Source organism: Pholcus phalangioides, unplaced genomic scaffold (assembly GCF_987345545.1).
Source record: "Pholcus phalangioides strain wild (caught in Gottingen) unplaced genomic scaffold, Ppha-v1.0 ptg000024l_1, whole genome shotgun sequence".
NCBI classification, from domain to species: Eukaryota; Metazoa; Arthropoda; class Arachnida; order Araneae; family Pholcidae; genus Pholcus; species Pholcus phalangioides.
This window is the reverse complement of record NW_028301616.1, coordinates 17,786,099-17,806,880: the sequence shown is the minus strand read 5'-3', so window position 1 is coordinate 17,806,880 and position 20,782 is coordinate 17,786,099. Positions and strand designations below refer to the sequence as shown.

Here is a 20,782-nt window from a genome sequence, read left to right as displayed (position 1 = left end):
TAAATTACAGAGATCATCTTTCAATTGAATCAAATTACAGAACTTCAAAAAAAAAAAAAAAAAATTATAAGTTCCATTTGATTTGCTTCCGTGATTTATCTCAACACCAAGAATATACATAAAGTCCAAACAGTCGATGTATTTGAAAGCATTAAGCTCGACAGGAACTTTATTCAATTTTTGAGGAATGAAAATCTACTATGCAAAAAATTACAATTAATAGAATGATATGTAATCTGCAGAATTCTTACTTGATACATCGATTTATGCATTCATATACAATGAAATCACTATATAACAATACATGCTCAAGGGGTCCCCCCAGTGCTGTTATACAGAATTTATTGTTATAGGTGAAATATAGTAACACTATGGGAAGCACGTTGGGACCAAAGCATAATATTGTTATATAAGCAATTACTGTCTCATAAAAAATTCAGGAAATATATGTATACAGAGTGTCCCAATATAATCGTAACAAAATGCAGAGTATGATTGGATAGTGCTGTATGCTGTTGCTTGGGTGTTTTACTGAATGCTGTTTCAATGACTGTACAGTGGCAGACAAGGTTAAAACATGACAGTGCTCTGGCTTGCCACACCATTCCTGTACAAATATGTGGACCAGGTCGGGATCTTAAGAGATCAATGGATTGGGCATGGTGGACATACAGTACCCAAAGCCGAATGTTTTGTATTGCTCTGCAAAGATCCCTTCGCTAACTGAATTTGTTCTGCAGTAAAAATTCCCACAATAGTGTTTTCTACACAGAAGAATTCTATTCTTAAGATTCTAACAGATTGTTCTCAAGCAGCATTGATTGTTCTGTGATGTACATCACAGTTCTCGGAATATTCTGCTATGGAAGCCACGGTGTTCAATCCCATGCATTCATCCGATTCATCTAGAATTGATTTCTTTCTATAAGAAGTCATATTGTTTAAGAAACGTCTGTTGCTTTTTCTTCTGACATAAACCTCATGGCAAGAACCACCAGTTAGTATCAGCAAACCACTTTAGGTTTCTTCAGAAATGTTCTGTAATCTATGAGGTGCCAGAACCTGGGTTGCAGTGGGTGTTCCAACACCCACAATATTTTTTAGCACCAGACTGGGTACTCACAAAATTAATTCAGAAACCAAAATCTCCTACATAAAGATCAAATTGAGCACCCACAGGTTTAAAACTGTTCAGACGCCTCTGGTGCCAGTGCAATGTAAGCATCACTGTGAATGGTCAGAACTTTGAACACCTCTTGTGAAACCCTTTTCTGCATCTTTCAGTTATTATACAGTTCAGTTTCTCCTTCATCTCCTGGTACTATTTTTGATCATGCTTTCCCAGGGGCGGATCTACAGTTCACTGTTGGAAGAGATTTTTTATATTGTGAATAGGGTGACCATACATCCCACATCATTATCCTGTATTTTCTGGGACAGTCAGTTTTTTCTTTGTTCCGACTTTTTTTGAAAAAAAAATACTCCAGTTTTTTCTATGTTTTTAGTCAAAGTTTTATGGAATTTATTTAATCAAAAACATAGATACAAATAATTTTCAATGGATTTATTGAATGTAATATCATATTCGCATGGGGGATGACTGAGGTGATCACCCTGATAACCGCCCCATAGATCCATGCCTGTGCTTCCCTACATGAATACGGTTCATATAGACACCATAATTTCCCAAATTTTCTTGTTCATCACCTCGTGCAGAAATTTTTTTCTCATTCCCCCTTTCCTGAGCGATCCAATAAGCTAGTATATTGTATCTGTAACTATTATTGCCCCCTTGGAACATGATATTGGTCATTTTTGGAAACACTGATATAAAAATTCTCTACGTTCTCTTGAAGTTTGTCCTTTGTGTTTTTGAGTTTTGAGACACCCTGTATATATATATACGCATGCATATTCACAAACCATTCTCCCTGAAGACGAAACGATGCATCAATAACAGTATTAATGTATATTTAGGGCATGCAGGTATATACTTTGTCGATGAAGAATAATCTTATATACAAGTAAATCTCAATGCGCAATCAGTCTTAACTTAAACTCTAATGACGAACCATCACTGGGTGCTTTCACAGCCACTGTCCAGCAGCCTTTCGTTCATATGATTCAGATCTGCGACTATATCCAGAGTCAGGTTACAAAGTTGGTCGATTGTCTCTGTTGAGCTCATGCTCAAAGCAGTCTTTGTCAATGGAGTGCTGGAAACAAATCAAATGTAAAACTGCGTTAAAATTTTTGTACTGATGGAATAAAAAGGTTTTTGATCGATTCCTGCATTAATTTACTTGAATTTCTTAGGTTAAAAAGCAATCTGCTATTCATTTTTTAAAAATATGCTTATTATTGAATATATTATTTTCATCATTAATGAGGGTGTTTATTTTCTCATACGCAGAGGATGGATACTCCAAAGGCCGTAACTAGGCTGGGGCAACTGGGGCGCTGTCCCAGGCTGAATGGGTGCTGTCCCCCAGAAAAATATACTTATTTTGCATAATACAGTGAAACCTGCATAAAACAGAACGTCAAGAGACAAATCATTTTCCGTTACAGACAGGTTTCCATTTTATAAAGGTGCTCATAAAAATATATTCAGATTTTTTTTTCCTATCATTATGCAAAACTTAAATTTTGAGAATATCATCCAAAATAGTATTGACCAATAACTATTAAACAATGACATGCATATTATTACTGTAATTTGAATTTTTTCATGTTATTTCGAATTACTGCACATTTGAAATTTCATACTTAATGAGCAAATAGTTAATTTATTAAACAGTTACGTTTATGCATTATAAAATGCTCTCCTGAAGATCAATCGAATGAACACTTACTTATATCAAAAGTGAAAAAAAGTTATTACTTGAACTTACAAATAATTGAGAAATGACGAATACCCTTTTCAAAATAATAATGAGATCAATAACCAATAACCTTTGTGAACGAAAGATTATATATTTCTGGCCATATTTATCCATATATGAATTAATTTTCTGAAATAATCAAGTACAGTTTTCTGTACCAGCGCCGTTCTTACAATACGGTTTTCTGCAAACATTCACGCATTGTTTATCATACTCAAAAGTTCCAGCTGCAAAGTCCTGTAAAATTCATAAGGCATTGAACTGCACTTTTGTACGAGTTTATCACAAGATCTTTTTCTGCAACTGTGTTGGATTTCTTTTTCGTCACTGCTGCTTTCATTGATAAGCTGCCCCAGAATAGCAGTTTCAATACAGTTTTCATACTGTGCTGTCGTGGCTAATTCATCATCTACTGTTACGAAGTCTATTACATTCAATACTACTTTTGCTGCATCTAATGCATCTTGTAGATTATCAATTTCATGATTGACTTATTCTTCCATTGAATTGATTTCTCCAGGAAAATGTGCTTTCACAAAACAGAAAGTTATAGTTTCATCATCAGTTTTGTTTCCATGCTTACAAAAGCCATAATACCGCATCAAGTACATTGTTAGATTTTGTTAATTCTGATAAACTTGATGAATTTTTCATTGTTCCCAGCAGTGGTTGGATTAAACTCCAGTAATTTGTTTTCACGTTACTAATCCCTCCTTGATTTATTGGCTGTGTAACACTAGTTATGCCAGGTGGGAAAAAAGCCAGTCTAACATTAGAAAGCTCAATGTGAAGATGACAAGTCCCATGGTATCATTTAAATTGTGTCTCCCTCACCTATTTTCCTCTCTCGAACTACTTTAATTCCTCCCATTCAAAGGACAAAACTTACACTTGGCCAAAAATTATTTCACATTTTAGCGGGGTTTTATCTAAAAATAGACTAAATATTCCTTCGGTTTCTGCATCAGACTTAAAGAGGTTTTCTATAATGGAAAATACATTAATTATCCAACAAACTATTTTTTTGTTCTGTTTTTTGACAAGTTTCACTGTAATAACTCTTTAAAGCTCCCCCCCCCCCCAGAAAAAGTCTGCCCCAGAAGAGGCACTCTATGGCCCTGGATCCTCCATGCTCTCAGGATGTGAGAGCAGGGGGCGGGGAGAAGAGGTGCACACCGCACAATAATACAGGCATACAACAAAACATTTTTCTAAAATTTTCAGGCATAGAAAATTACGGCAATTATTACGTTTTTATTGAAGATTAATTTTATAGTTAATTACTGAATATATGCTTACCTTTCGATACCTGAAAGATTGCTATCACAATAAGCAGATTTGTCATTTCTTGAGCTTGATATTTCATCTTTAAGCCGAATCAATACTTTCCTAGTTTCCAGGTTTTGTGGGGCTAATCGTAGGGCTTCTGTAATATCTTGCAATGCACACTGATGGTTCCTGTCACAATAACGATATTCTTCTCATGAGCATACATATTTATTGTGTACTCTACATGTCATGCACTTTTATATTTACTAATATAAAAGTAAATAATATAAAAAGTAAATCAAAAGTATATAATCTACATTTAGCCGGCATGCCGTAAAAATTGGGGAACATCAGCTTTTTTGAATGTTGTGAATCTGGGTCATGCCAGAAAAAGCAGGGTTCAAATAAGGTTTACATATTCAGAAGACAGACATAAATTTATATCAAACATTGAATAAATAATCAAATTTGAATCAGATAGTTTTCTCTGTAGCAAACATGTTTTGTCCAGAAATTTTCTATGCATTTATTTATCTCTTTAACGTAATTATTGTCAGTATAGCACGCGCAAAATACAGATACTCAACTAGCACTATTAAGTTGCTTTTGAACTTTTTTTTTCATGTTCATAGATTGGCAGAAATACACCGACACTTTAGAGTTACAATAGCATATTTTAAAGTGAAATTCTCTAATTTTTTTGCTGTGCTTATTAAAATCTCAAAAACACATGATCAAAGGATACAAAATACTTGGCAGATTACTAATTTTTCCATTTAGCTTATCTAATCTTCAAGAAGGAATATGCTTAGTGTATCCAATATTTGCAATAAACTGAGATTTACGGTAGCAAAAGTGAACATAAAGCTTGAACCAAGATCCTGAAATACTGAGAACAGACGAGGTTCAAATCACCCAATTCAATCGATTCTCTGCATCTAGATACTCAAGAATTTTCTGGAATCTGTGACTCAAATTTCCCACCATGCTGGCCTCTCTCGATGTTTCTCAGCATGTCGGCTAATGCGGGAGCATATGATGAATATAAAAATAAATATATTTAAAAATATTTATAATTTTTGAATAAAACTTTTTGAGCGATTTCCAGCACCAGTCAAAATCGATATTCTAAAACTAATTTTGAATTTGTGGAGCCTTTTGCCAAAATACTTTGTGGGAATGAGATATTTTGCATAAAAAGGACAAAACCAAAACTAGCTGTATGGAAGATGGTATGGAGAAACAAAATATTGTGTGAAAATTATGTATTCAATAATGAAACTTACCCAAGTTCTTCATGAGCTCTTCCTCTCACGTAATAACCCTCATAAGATTTTGGTTTCAAAGCTATGGCCTGCTCAGCTGCTTGAACAGCCTGCAATGGTTCCTGTAACGAATGAACGAGTATAAATACCAGTTTATTTAAATAATAATGGTCAAAATTCTAGGTTTCCGAGATATATTTTGAAGAGAGAAGACAACTGATAACACTGTAGACATGGCATCTGTTCCACTGGACATTTTTAACAAAAAACAGCATCACACTCGAAAAAAAGCAGCATTTGATATTAATCAATATACAAAAATTAATGAAACTTCAAAGATATATATCATAGTTTTTGTGAAACAGGGCCATTCACGAATTACGTCAGCAGATTTTTATTAATTTTTGACCCCCGTCAGCAAAACTTAGACACTCCCCGCAGTTCGCAAAATTTTGTTAGCTCCGCCCCCCTAATGTATATTGGCATCAGAGACGTAAGCGGGAGCTCCCCTATTCCCCCAGATGATCAAAATTTCTTTAAATGCAACAAAGAATTTAAATTTCAGAAGAAAATATCTTCATATGTTGTTATAATCAATTTTTTTATATTAATTTCAATGCTACTTAAATTCTAAGAACTCAAAAAATGTTTTAAAGAAATTCGTTGCAACCTGACCTCTAAGCCATAAATGCTATACCCATGGTCCGTGAACCAAGTGTAGCCCTCGAGGTTATCTGTGACGTGGTCCGCCATCACAAACCGAATTTGGTAAAAATGAACCAAGCGGTACATTTACAGATGACTTAAGTGACCTATGGCACAATTCCAGAGCAGTTAAGCAGCCCATGGCAAATTTTCAGATCACTCAAATAGGTCCGTGGCATATTCACAGATCGCTTAAGTGGCCTGTGACACAGCTCTGTAGCACATTTAGAGATCCCTAGAGTGAAATGTAGCACAGTTTTAGAGCAGCACTTAAGCGGCCCCCAGTGCAGCTCTACATTACTCAAGTCACTCATGACTCATTTCTAGATTACCTAAGTGATAAGCAGCATAATTACAGATCACTTGAAGGATCCGCCAAACATTTAGAGATAACTAAAGTGGCTCTGTAGAGTACTCATGAACAGAAAGAATGTTAGTTCAGGCGCCCACAAGGAAAGTTTTTTACGCGAACAAACTAAGGAAAGTTTTCTCGCGTTTTTCACACACAGAGTAAGATGCCATTAAGAATATCTCATTTTTGAGAAAGGATGTTTGATGACGTAAGCTTCATTCAAACCCACCCTCTTCCCGTCATCAAACTCGAAACCCTCTCCCCCATAAATGCTGACATAATACTTGAATGATCCCCTTTTTGATAATTTTACAGTAGTCTATCTGATTTGAGAATGGTTTAAGGCACACATAACAGCAGATCAACAAAAAACAAAGATTTTAGTGACTTGATCAAATTTCCAACTTACATTCATTTTTCTCCTGCAACGAGACAGGCCCAAATAAAGCTGATATTTGACTTGTTGGAGTCGCCTATTATTGTGTTCATCAGCACTGTTATCAGATGGAAACCTCTTCAATGCATATTGATATCTGTGCGAAGCATCCTTCAGTCGACCCCTCTACAATAACAGAATACTTTTAGTACAGTTGAACGTGGTTATATGAGCAGTGGAAAAAAAAAAGCACATGCCCACATTAACCATTACTCGTAATATCCCTTACACACCAAAAAAAGGAAAGAAAGGAAATTATTAACGAAACATACCTAAACAACATAGTTAAGACATCTACCAATGCTGTATGAAGTTATATTACAATATAATGTAATTTTCAGTTTGTACATGCTAAACAAGACTCTTTCTTGGTTATACTATATTAAAAACACAAGCACTATTCAAATAGCCAATTGACACAATGAGCTTAAACAAACGATCGGTCATCACGACAGTGACAACTGGACTTGATCATAGTTAAGGACCTGTAACTACTGATAACTTGATGGCGACAATGGAACTGATATGTGGAAGCTGGATTATATGGCAAGACAGTGATTACTTAGCTGATTTACTTGTGATTCAAAATTTTATATACCAAGGTCATCGCCGATCATCCGATTAATATATATTAACGATTACCATATTCTTACAGGACGGACACGTATATGTGATCACCTTATAATCTAATTTTAATTTTGATTGCAGTTGGCAGAGTTTATATTTTATTTATCTGTTATATGATTTGAGATTGATGATTGCTGATGTTCTATGATGATATATCAATTTATTTTTTTTGTTGCCTTTGTCTGAGGCAGCTATATTCCCGTGATTGAAAAAAAAAATTCCTGACACACCCACCCTTCGGGAACGATTCGATCTCTCTCTAAGATGCGAATTGAGATATGTTCTGTCCTTCAATGTTCAATGACCAGACCTCACTTTTTCATGAAATATTGTAGTTCCTCATGAATAAACGCATCCCTCATAAATGAACACTAGTACACTTACAATTACTGTAAAAGTTCTTTAAAATGAATATGACCCATAACGAGTGATTTGGGAGTGATTGTCAGAGCTATTGTTAAAGACACCAACGATTTAGCTATAGTAAAATTGCAATAGAGTGATATTATCTCACCAAAACTCTTTACCGCTGTTTTAGGAGAAGTATTCAGAAAACTGGATTGGGATGAAGAAGAAAATTAAAATAAATGGAGAATTTCTCAACCATTTGTGTTTTGCAGACGACATTGTTGTTATCAGTAGTAATTCAGACGAACTAGAAGAAATGATACAAGAACTGTCGAAGGCAAGTATTGAGGTGGGCTTGAAAATGAATCTGCAAAAGACTAAAGCTATGTTCAACCCCTTTGCGTTGAAGAGGACAATCTTGCTCAACAACACAGAGATAGAACTAGAAAGCTATGCATATCTGGGACAAGAAATTATCATGGACAACAGAATCATTAATGAAATAAACAGAAGGATCAGGATCGGATGGAACACTTTTAGCAAAAACTAATTCTGAAGAGTCACATGCCATTATGTCTGAAAAGAAAAGTGTTTAACCAGTGTGTGATACCAGCACGACTTATGGAGCTGAAACATGGGCACTCACAAGTAAAACGATACAAAGCCTACAGACAATACAAAGGAGCATGGAAAGATATATGATAGGCATCACAAGGAGAGACAGAAAACGAATCACTTGGATAAGGAACCTCACGAAGAATTAAACGTCTAAAATCGAAATAGGCTGGACATATTGCAAGAAGACAGGACAACAGATGGATCACAAGTATTCTAGATTGGTACCCCCGTGGTGTTAAACGTCTGAGAAGGTGTCCCCTATGCAAGATTAATCAACGAGATCAGACAATTAGCTGAAGTCAACTGGATGGCTAAAGCATCAGACAGAGCAAAATGGAAAAATTTAGAGGAGACCTTCATCCAGCAGTGGATAGAAAATAGTTGATGATGATGAGTAAGTTGAAAATAAAGAAACTTCCATTAAGTAGGCTGACCACATTTGCTCCAGAAGAATATATGAAATTGTGCTTCAAAATACGGGAAAATATGGTACATTGCCAATGATTGCCAAAAGTAAGCAAGCTGCCACCTTGTGTTAAAATCACAGAAAAGTAGCCAATTGAATAAAATGAAGCACCACTTCAAATTGCAGAGAGTTAAAAAAAAAAGACAAATATGAAAAATAAATATTCTTATTTGTAGTCATAATTATCATAATGTAATTTCTGAGTTGGGAAGATAATTTTAATTGTTGATTTGAAGAATAAAAGTCAAGTCGATTTCCCATATTTGAAATCCCAATTTCCCCCATATTTTTCTAGAGGAAACATGGTCAGCTTAGGATTTGCAAGGACATTGAACATTGAAGGGCCGGACACACCTCGCTTCAAATCTCAGAGATATCCAAGCATTCCCAAGGGATGGGTGCATCCAGGCATTTTATTTAAAAAAAATTAACAAAGCCACCTCACACAGATGAAACGCAACAAAAAATAAATTGATATAATCATCATGGCACATCAGCAGTCGTCAATCTAAAATCAAAAAACAGATAAGACAAAAATGTTTAAAAAACTACGCCAATGAGCAATCAAAATTATAAAAATGATTATAAGTGATGCGTGCAGTTGGCCATCATATAAAAAATCTAGTATAATCATTAATTAATTGGTTGTTGATAATCTTGGTATATAATTTTTTTTTCTTTCGAATCACAGTAAATCAGCTAAAGATAAAGTCTTGCCACAAAGAGCATCAGACCTGTAATAGTACAATTATTCAATCATTACACTTTAAATATAGTTACAAAAACTGATGGCAGCACTGTACATAACAAGCATTACACAGAAACAAATTTTACGGTAGGTTCACAACATGTAAATGTACAAATTTGTTAGGAATTCTGTAGAGGAATGTGTACGAGGTGCATGCACAGTTGAGTAGTAGTAAATCAACTACTATAACAGTCAACTACATTATATTGTCTGGCTTCCTCACATCAGTTCCATTGTCGCCATTGGGTTGTCAGTATTCATGCATCCTCAATACCTTTCTTTCAATCCGAGCACAACTCAGGTCTATCACCATGGGCAATTCACTACCTATTAAGTTATGCCGGAAGTGCAAGTACCTAAGAGTCTGAGTGCAACACTACAATATCATGTTGTGTCTGAATTTTCAGTGCTGCCATCTATATTTCAGAAGTGAAGCATAATGATTTAATATTTGTACGGAGGCAAATCATTGTTTGTGGGCCTGTTGGTCTCTGTGGTGAGACTTTTTAATGGGGAGATCAGCTCCCAGCCTTGAAGTTGGGAGAACCACAAAAAACAAACTCCAGCCAATCATCACCGTGGCAATAGTAGGGTTCAAACCCGGCAAAGAAATTTTGTCACTATGACTACTCAACTATTACAGCAGAATGGCATCACCGTGATGGCAATCATTTATTGAAGATTGTCGTCGTCTTGGCCACAAGTAGCACTCCCCTCATCTGCCTGCTGTACTCAATGGCTTGCACTCTGATTTGCAAGGACAGGGATATATATATATATTTCTTTTTTTAGGCTTCTTTTTTTTTTGAAAAGCATAATTTGAGAATTTTTCTATAAAGATATGAAAAACCAATATGGTTTCCAAACTGAACATTTTAAGGCTACAAAATCGGAAGGCTTTTGGGTGAATCGGAAGCATTGGCTGGCAACTATGGATATAGAAATAGTGAATAATATACCTTGTATAGGAGGGTTGCGTCTTCAAGTAATTTTGTTAGAAGTAGCAATATAATGTCAGGTTTGCCTTCCGCCATCGCCCATGTTTGAGAACCTATGAAAAAATGATTAATGATCATGCAAATTAATTAACTCGTGCAAAGAAAACAATGACCAATTTATTATTATAGATGGCATCTAATTTAATGCACATCATTACCATGGGGAAATCTCCTGGACTAAAAATGTTATGGAAAATCATTCACTTCTGCTTTCGGCAGATGGCCAGGGCAGTCTTAATGCATGATCTGCGGGGAGCTCCATGATAATGAGATCTATTGCAATGATTTTTGAAAGTGAAAGTTTTTAGACTGGTATTTCCAGATAGGTAGAACATGCCTTAGAATATCACTATGCCTGGTAACCCATGAGGTTATTGAGACAACTCTGCGGATGGCACCTCTGTACGGTAACTATCACACTATTATATGGGGTGTCCTTTAAGTGCTTATGCTTCCTTTTTTTTCCATCAACCGTCTATTGTAGAGGTATGATTACAGTTTAAAAAATGCTCAAAATGTGTTCAAAAATTACTGTGTACCAGTTTTGAGAGTGAAAGTACAGTACAGTGTGAAACAAAATAAAAAAATCTAAATCTTTAAAATTGTCTGTTTTGACTCCAACAAAAAAAATCATATCCTTTTAATGACGCTATTAGCAGAGATATTCAAATTCAAAAATTGGAGAAAAGTTGAGAAGTTCTGATTTTTGGATTAAAATATTTCAGTGAATATTGTAGTTAAAAACAGGGGATTTTGTTTTGTTGGGCTCAGAAAAGACAGGGCAATCAATCTCTAATGGGAAGTTAGAGGACAAGGGGACAGCCTAAAAATTTAGATTTTATGTTTTGGGACACTGTTATTTCACTCATAAAACTGGTATGGGATAATGTTTGAACACCTTTAGAGCATTTTTTAAATTAGAATCATACCTCTACGATGGACGGTTGATGAGATAAAGACTGCACTAGCACTTCAGGACACCTTCTATAGAGTACTTTCCTGTGTATAAATCCTTGATGCAAATTTCACTACTCTGAGAAGAAAATGTCAGTGTATAATCCACAAGCGCAAATATCATTTACTAATAGATAAATCTAAGGATATGGAGGAGATCATTTCTCATGGTTTTTTTTTAGAAAAAACAATTTTTCTACTCAATGTATGCTATCTATAGAATACAAGTCATTTCTTACAAATTAATTTTAAAAATACCACATACACTCGTGTATAAGCTTATCCCCCCCCCCCTCACTTTATAACCACTGGAACCACAATAAATCAAAAACAAATGTATAAGCCAACGTCCAAAAATCAGAGCATTTTAGAGGGAAAAAAATTCTTAGATTTTCATGCAACAAAAGTTACAATGAAGTGATTCAACCTTTCTAATCCGTTTCTTCTGATTTTTTGAACTCTATACTAAAAATCAATACGGTATAGTATCTGTTTTCATATGCACTATCACCACAGTCACTTTTGAAGAGGATGTCGTCTTCAGTTTCATCTATCATGCTACTGATAAAACACATTTTAAAGGATTTGATGATGATTTTGGTGGAAACAGAAGTCCATGCCTTGTCAACCTACTGTCACACTAGGCCAGTGTTAGGTGTCTTTAAAGCACTGCTTTTTTTGCTGTTTCTTCATCTTTGGAAGTTATTTATTTGATCCATAAGTTTTTCAAGTAATCTTTAAAAGTCTTGTTGATCCTCACATCTAAAGGCTGTAAAATCTATGTAAGGCTATCGGATTATCAAAGCCAACGTATTCTATTTTTTCTTACTATAGCTTTAACATAATCGGTTCTGTGTGGGTAGCTACAAAAATCATTCTACTGATTAGTAACGCATCTAAAGTAGTCCAATAATGGCACAGATTTTTAAGTTAGCCATGTAGTTATATGATTATGTGAAGTGTGTGTGTGGGATCCAATATTTTCCCCCTCAAACACTGACCTGTATATCAGCTGACGCCCTGAATAAAGGAACAAATTTTCCAACAAAAAACTCTTATACATGAGCATATACAGTATCTAATTCCTATTCAAAATATCTCTCTCAAAAAAAACTGTACCATAATACACATTGGCATATAATCCCCACATCGACAAATACAGATGTTTTTGCAATACATAATTCACTATATACAGCTACATGAATCATGTTAAGAAATTCAGATGTTTTTAACGTACAATTCATGGATTTATACAAAGAAAAAAAACTGTGGTCTTTTGGTGCAGAACTGCATAAAATACTGGCCATATTGCCTTGTTAAATTTCTTGCAGATGGTGGGTGTAATAAATAAATTTTATCATTTTGAACACCAATTATTAATCCATTGCATAAAGACAAAGGAGGACTAAAAGTGGTAAACGAGATAAGCGCCAAAAATGAAAATGTTAAGAAATTAAAAGAAAAAAAGAAGAGTATCATGATTTCTGCTGTGCCTATTTCTAATGTGGATCAATGAAATGGATTATGCAGGGGAAAAGGGTTAAAGAGATTTCTCACCTAATTTCGCTCCTTTATGCAAGAAGCACACCACAGCTGCAGTATTCCTACATCCAATAGCTCTGTCTAATGGTCTTATACCTGATAAATCCATGTGCTCGAGAACAGCACCAGAATCCAACAGAAGTTGAACCTGCAAGATATCGCATAAATTGAATTTCATAAAAAAATAAAAATTTAATTGTGGTGAAATTTTTATTTTTATAGATTTATTTAATCTTTTTGAAATTCGAAAATTTATTGTGAAAGGAATTTTCACATCATTTTGTTCACAAATATTAAAATAACTACACGTTCATGCTATTTCAAAATACAAAAAAACTCAAAGACTATTCAAGCATTTTTCCAGGCAAAATTTAAAAGTTCAAGGACATTTCTGTGGTTGATAAAAATTGTTTTTTTTTTAAAAAGAAAAATCGAATTAATTGAGTTTTTATTTTTTCATTTATATTTAACATTTACTGATTTTTAATTTGAGTCTAACGGTAATTTATTAAAAATTTATAATTTTTAAAACAGTTATAGTTTGTCATGTACACAATATCAAAAGTTCTAAATGTCTTGCTTTAAAAAAATCCATTATAGTTAGCACAAAAATGGCTAAAATCTAAGCGGAAATAATAATGTTTAAACAATATTGAAATTCACACTGGATAAAATAAAAAATCAGAGAGAGAGAAAGCATATATCTGTGCTGTTAATCTAATAGTATTTCACTTTATCTTGTGCATCCCTCAGAGTGTGAACTTTGTTAAATGTGTGTGGCAATGTCTTCTTTGTTTACTCTTTTTGTATTCTATTTGTCTTTCCTTTCTCAATAAAATGTTTGAAGTTTGTTTAATCTGCATAGAACGAAACAATGAACCTCTCCACTAAAGCCCCGTTCACATGTGCAAGATTGGGGGTCGTTTTGGACCTGTGGGTGCTCCACTTGAGCTTTATGCAGAAGATTTATTTCGATTTCTGAATTTTTATTATAGAGGGTGTTTGAGCAGCCACAGCATAATACGCATCCGATGCCACAGACCATTTAGAAAAAGCACAGTTTAAAAAAAGAAGCCTTTCCTATCCTATATTTCATACATATCTATGGGAGGAAACATTCCATGATGAAATAAAATAAAACTTAATCAAAAATTTTAATACAATCCAAGCAAATAATAACAGTTGCTCACAATTTCTGCACTTCCCCCATAAGCCGAAAAATCGAGTGGTGTCCTTCCATTTTTGTCTGAATGATTGACATTGCAGCCATGATTTAGTAGACATTGAGCTGTTTGGAAATGGCCTTTGAGACAGGCCCAGCACAAAGCTGTCAGGCCTTCTTTATCACAGGTTTCTGGAGATGCACCTAATTGAAAGAAATCGGGAATGAGCATACGTTGATCAGAAAAACATGTATGGCATCGAGAATATTATGAATTGCCTGAAGAAAAATTATGTTAAAGCAAAAAACAATGACTCTGTTAAACGTAAGAGATATCAATGAAATGTCCGAGCCCATCAAACAGAAAATTATTTCAGTAGTGCTTCTCACAATTTGACACTAATCTTTCACTGACACCATATCCAATTATGGGATAATTTTGTGTGAACATTTGGCGATTTCATGTGAGCACATGTACAGTCCCGAGGTATTGGCATGTTAAATTCTCAGTCACGACAATACTCATAAGCAATTCAACAGCCTTGATCAACTAGAACAGGCATCAACATTTTTCATGTCACAAGCATACTCTGCATCATTTATGCCAGCATCAACAACACAGCACCCATATGGTGATTCTGAGACGGGTTTACAGAAATTTTGTCCCTGACATTTCACCTGCATTGACCGAGTGACAATTTTTGTGATCAAGTTAGTGACCATATCAGTGACCAAGGGAGTGATTATATCCATGATCAAGTGCTGTATGAGTGACAGCAAAAATCACAGTATATATATATATAAGGATATATTATATCTTTTTTTTTTTCTTTCAAACTGAGCACAACTCAGGTCTATCGCAATGGGAAATTTACTACCTAGTGAGTAGTGCTGGAAGTGTGTATGGACCTAATAGTCTGAGCGTGTATTCAGTGCTGCCATCTATATTTCAGAAGTGAAGTGAGTGAAGTATGATTGAATATTTGTACTGTTTGTAGGCTCGTTGCCCACTGTGATAAGACTTTAATGGAGAGAACAGCTCACATTCACGCCTTAAAATTCGGAACTACAGAAAACCAACTTCAGCCAACCACCACTGTGGCGCTGGTGGGGTTTGAACCCTGGACCTTGCAATGTCCAGAGTCAAAGGTAGAGTCGACTGATCTAATGTATATATGAATTGACATCATCATAGTGCCCCCCCCCCCAAGACTTCCAAGTCTATCTCCACCTATGCTCACTTGATCATTCACTCAACCATAGTCACTCACCCAATCACTCATACAATCATAATGCCAAGGGTGAAATGTCTGGGACAAAATACACTTGGGACAAAATGTACCAAGGGCAAAATGTGGTCATGTGAGCATCATGAGGACCCAGATTCGAACCTCACTGGTGGCCTTCTGAAGTGCTTTTTCGGCAATTTATCAACTTCAAGGCACAAATGGGAGCTGGTCTCTCATTTAAAAAAGTCTTGTCGCATAGAGCCAGCAACACATAAAAAAATTCACATAATACTAGACGCAAAATAACCTGCTGAGTAGTTTGTTTAAAAATTTGGAAGACAGATGCCATACATTCTTAAACACACAACAAGCATTGCTCAGAAACAAACTTCATGTTAAGTATGCAACATATACATGCAAAAATTTGTTATTAATTTGTTAGAAGTTTCTTAGACAAATGTTTGCGAGATGTGTATGCCGTTAAGTAGTAGTGGTCGAGTAGTACTTGAAACAGGCTTATGGTGTCTGAGCTAGAAAAAGATCAGACCCAGGACATGTACAAGAGAAATTTCCTTCAATTCTTGATGTTACTGCATGTTCAAGTTGAAAACGTTCAAAAATTTTGAACGAACCTTTAGACATCAAGAGTTCTACAACAGGATGGCCACCCATGGCAGCCATGATGAGCGGAGTTCTCCCATTTGAATTTGACTGTTCGATTTGTGCTCCGTGTAACAAAAGCTTTTCCGCCACTTCCCAATGGCCTTCAACAGCAGCATATGATAGGGGGGTTTCTCCCTTATTATTTGGCACAGAAACTGATGCACCATGGCGCATTAAAACTTCACAAACTTTCACATGACCGGATGCACTTGCAGCTGTTAAGGGAGTATGTCCACTGAGCTTGTCGACGTGATTGAGTTTCATGTCTGGCATATCCAGCAGAAACTGACAGACCTATGGGAAAATGCAAAGAAAAAGAAAAAAATCACTATTGATCATACACTAAATAAACGGTGGTTTGTTTTGCGCAATGTTATCCACATAGCATTTTTCTTTGCTGAGGTCAATCAGAATCATCTTGGGCTACTCTATTCCTCTATACCAGGGGCAGCCCACAGCTGGCTCATGGGGTCATTTTGTGTGGCCCCCGACTAGGTAAAAATATTGCGAATTAAATTGAATTCATGATCATTATTTGAGCTATTGGTTTCAACCGCAGACTTCCTGACTAGCAGATTATTTACATTCATTATTTCCAGGAACAGAAATGATTTTCTACGTCCTTACCATACTATCTATTTGAACACAAAAATTACTCTTAAATTTTTTTTAAATTTCTTTCTGCCACCTTGATGGGCAAGTTGCCTGCTGCAAGTTGCTAACTGAATACATATTCGGTGTTCTGCTCACGGAGGCGAAACTTTTTGTGAATTGGATGCCAACTCACAATTATATATTTCAAAGCTAAGGTTGAATCGGACTCACTTTTTTCCCTACAAGTTATCGTTATCAACATGCAAGACTATTCAAAAGGTGCCCCCCTCCCTTGCTGACAAAAATTTTTGTACCCAGTTCACAACGTCCTAATCGGGCCATAATAGCTGCTACAACCCATGTACGTGTAACATTGCTTTTGTATGTGTGTATGATGACTTTCCTATAGTGAAGGCATATTTAAGGTGAAAAGGAAGAGCCCCTTTCTTTAGTTCTGGGTCAGTTTCTTTCAACTGACTATATTCACAATTCGTCGGCAGCAAAACTTTCTCTACGGATCTACAAATGATTCCCACATAACATTTTCCAGCTTAGTACAGCTAATTTTTGTGGGCCAAATTCTTACTAGAACTCATTGAGATTTCCAGTTTAGAGCATTTTACCACTTACATTTTTTCATGACTGCTTTTTGGAAAACGTTATAAGCAGGACCTACTGTATGGAGAATACCATAGATACATCAAAAGAAGTTATTGTAATTTGTAATACACATTAGACAGTTGAAATACACTCTTAGACAGTTAATGTGTTCATAATACACATTAGACAGAGCAAATAGATTTCAGCTTAAAAGAGGATGGAAGAATCTTGTTTTTAGAGTAATTGAAAAAAATAAAAATGCATTGTTTAACATATTGAAATCTGTCATGTGAGAAAGAAAAACAGTGGTCCCATTCAACCAAATGGGGCATATGTGTGTGATCATACTTACAACCGAGATTTTTTTTTTTGCAGATATAGCTATCAATCAGTTATCATTACCCTGAGTCCCAATGTGATCACGTTAAGCGGCATGCGCTATATTTCCGGACTTGAATCTGATTGGTCATCTTGCTTGCACTTTAGATTTTTTTACCATACACACACACATTCTCCATGTGCACTGCAGTGCGGTTTGTTCACATTTTTGTTGTTGCTTTCCTATCAATCATAAGTTATGGACCACAGTTACCATACTATGAATAAATTGATAGAAGAAAGGGTATGTGAAATATATAAGGCAGCAACTAAACTCTTGGCTGGCATGCATCCATTTTTTAGTCCTTCCTGTAATGTTGAAGGATTGGTAAAATGAATGTGAAGAATGAATTCAGTAACCCCTTGGCCAGTTTCTCTATTGTTTTGGCCGTAATCACAAACAAAAACATAACAGATTGCTTACATCAGCATGACCATTCTCAGCAGCAGCAATCAAAGAGCTCTGAGCCATTCTGGTGGTGCTTGGCCCATCATCAAGTTCCCTCGATACATCATGTTGTAACAACAGCATCAAAACATTTAGATGCCCATTAGCTGCTGCATGCACTGCTGCAGATTTCCCTTCGTTATCAACTTGATTGACCTAAAAATGTGATACGAGTATTTATTTTTAAGTAGTGATGAAAAAAGCTATTTTCAATGCAACAGATCAATACCATTCTTGAAATTTGAAAGATTCTTACTTTTGCACCACTGGCAAGTAATATCCTTACGATATCCAAATATCCCTGCTGACAAGCAAATGTTAGTGCACTGGAACCAGAGTCTGACACAGCATTTCTTTCTGCTCCAAACTCCAACAAGAGACTAACCATTTCTGTATATCCATAGTATGCAGATAAGGATAAGATGGACATGTTTCCCAGTGACGGCAAGACTAACTGCGGACTTGCTCCTGATAACAGTAGCAAGCGGCTTACCTATAAATAACATGTGATATGGTTTATCACATTATCTATAGATAATATAAGATTTTATTCAATATCACACATAAAAAATGTATCTAAAATTATAAAAGCAAAGACATTTCCATCATAACCATTGTAATAATAATGGTGTTAGATATTTAGAAAATGAAATGATTAACTCTCAAAATTTCTGTGGGCGCACAATTATTTTGATGCTTTTACGGACCAATTAACTCATCAGGGTATTCCCAAATGTCAACATGCTTTCTTGTTCAAGCAGGGATTTAGCCCTCAAACCACACAAATAATCAGAAACATGCCTTTCTGTGCGCCTAAGAGGAAAAAAAATCCCCTGTCACAAATTATCAATATACAATTCAACAGCCTACTAAGCTCATCATCTGTTTTACAATAAGAGCAATTTAATGGTTCAACATGAGTTTGTTAAAATTGATAATTCAGTAGTTTTTAAAAGTATGTATCAAGACTACCACATCAAATCGAGTATTAATGTGTCTAGTAAGAGGTAAAAAAAAGGATCAGCATTTATAAAATAGAAGCACAATTTTTTCAACATGAACAGATTTCGTGGACCAGATAGATCTCTTTATGGTATAGGCAGGTCAATCTCAAAAGTGTCATTAGTACCCAGGTAAAGTGATGTTCTGTCTTCTCCCCCCACATGACTAGAAGTGCTTGCCTACCAATTGGTACTTGGTACGGGAGCTCTCGAAAATGCTAGTACAAAATCTCATCTGTGCCATTGCCTGGGTGAGTCCCATGCAATAAGACAGCTTCTAGGCATGGGCGGGGGTGGAGGGGGGGGACACATTCTACGTTTCATGCTATAAAGAACTAAAATCAACAGGTTAGAACAGTGGCGGCCAGGGTGCTGTGGGTGCTCGAGCACCCACTATAATTGGGCAGTTCCAAGCATCCACAATAGATTTAGAAATGAAAAAATTTCTTATATAAAGCTTCAGATCAGCACCTACGGGCTTGAAACATTTGGCTTCTGGGTTGGAAGGAACTACAGTTCACCTGATTCACACAATCATCATTGCAACAGGGCAATTCAGAATTCATTGTTCAAATTTAGTGGAGAAGTAGGGAATACCATAAGCATACAATTTCATGAGGACAGTATAGTAGCAAATGTACGCATGACCTAGTAGATGGCGCTTTGCATCACGACTTTTGTTCACATCTTTTTTTTGTCTAGTAGGATTTTACCTCTAACTAGTTATAATACCCTGAGCTGCCTGGGTTTTCACCATATACTGGAACCATTGAATAAGTTACAAACCATTGTAAAGGTATAAGCATGTCTGAAATGCATTGTTTGGGAACCATGTCAATCAAAGCAAACATTCCAAAAGTCATTTTTAAGGTTCACAATGCATCCTTGCCCAGCAGTTTTTTGCTCATTTCGGTCATTTGGCCAGCTCTAACGAACTTTTAAAGTAGCCTATCGTTCAAGTCGAATACTGTTTAGCATAGCTATATGAAAATTTGGCAAAGATCGGTATAAAATTGTTGATTTGTATAGAGAACATACACACAGACAGACACGCAAAAAAACAATTTTACACACATATATTGATTTCTTTGCGTGGGGTGCCAAGAAAAACTTTATGTACAAGACTCCTGTTGACAGTGACATGGGTCTTGTGGCACAACTACCACAGTTCCTGCTAGCAACGTCTACGAAATTCCAAATATTTTCAAGAATGGTTGTTAGTCAATACAATGGTGCTGTCAATTATGCATTCTAGCAAATGGTGGTAACATTGAGCACTTGCTGTAACTCTGCAACAATGATGAAGAAATAAATATTATTTTAACTTGCTTGTACTGTATCTTTTCTTTCCACTTCTGGATATATTTTGTTCTTGTAATGGTGCTTGTGACCATACTTTATGTGAAATAGTGTTCTTATGCTGTTCCCAAACCAAACACAACTCCAGTCTATCACCATGGGCAACTTATGACAGAATGAGTTATGCCGGAAGAA

General features: G+C 35.6%; 1 protein-coding gene across 1 annotated transcript in view; it reads right to left on the bottom strand.

Annotated features, from left to right (window-relative positions):
• Positions 1–1,387: 1,387 nt before the first annotated feature.
• LOC149068877 (protein TANC2-like) overlaps positions 1,388–20,782 on the bottom strand; it is a 124,233-nt gene continuing 104,838 nt past the window's right edge. The window contains exons 17-26 of the mRNA XM_089250366.1: positions 18,544–18,780; positions 18,264–18,443; positions 16,237–16,561; positions 14,404–14,579; positions 13,229–13,361; positions 10,679–10,770; positions 6,886–7,038; positions 5,441–5,541; positions 4,185–4,343; positions 1,388–2,216 (exon numbers count right to left, since the gene is read on the bottom strand). Of these exons, the coding sequence (XP_089106492.1) occupies positions 2,075–2,216; positions 4,185–4,343; positions 5,441–5,541; positions 6,886–7,038; positions 10,679–10,770; positions 13,229–13,361; positions 14,404–14,579; positions 16,237–16,561; positions 18,264–18,443; positions 18,544–18,780 (1,698 nt within the window). The 3' untranslated portion in view covers positions 1,388–2,074. The remainder of the gene's footprint in view (positions 2,217–4,184; positions 4,344–5,440; positions 5,542–6,885; positions 7,039–10,678; positions 10,771–13,228; positions 13,362–14,403; positions 14,580–16,236; positions 16,562–18,263; positions 18,444–18,543; positions 18,781–20,782) is intronic.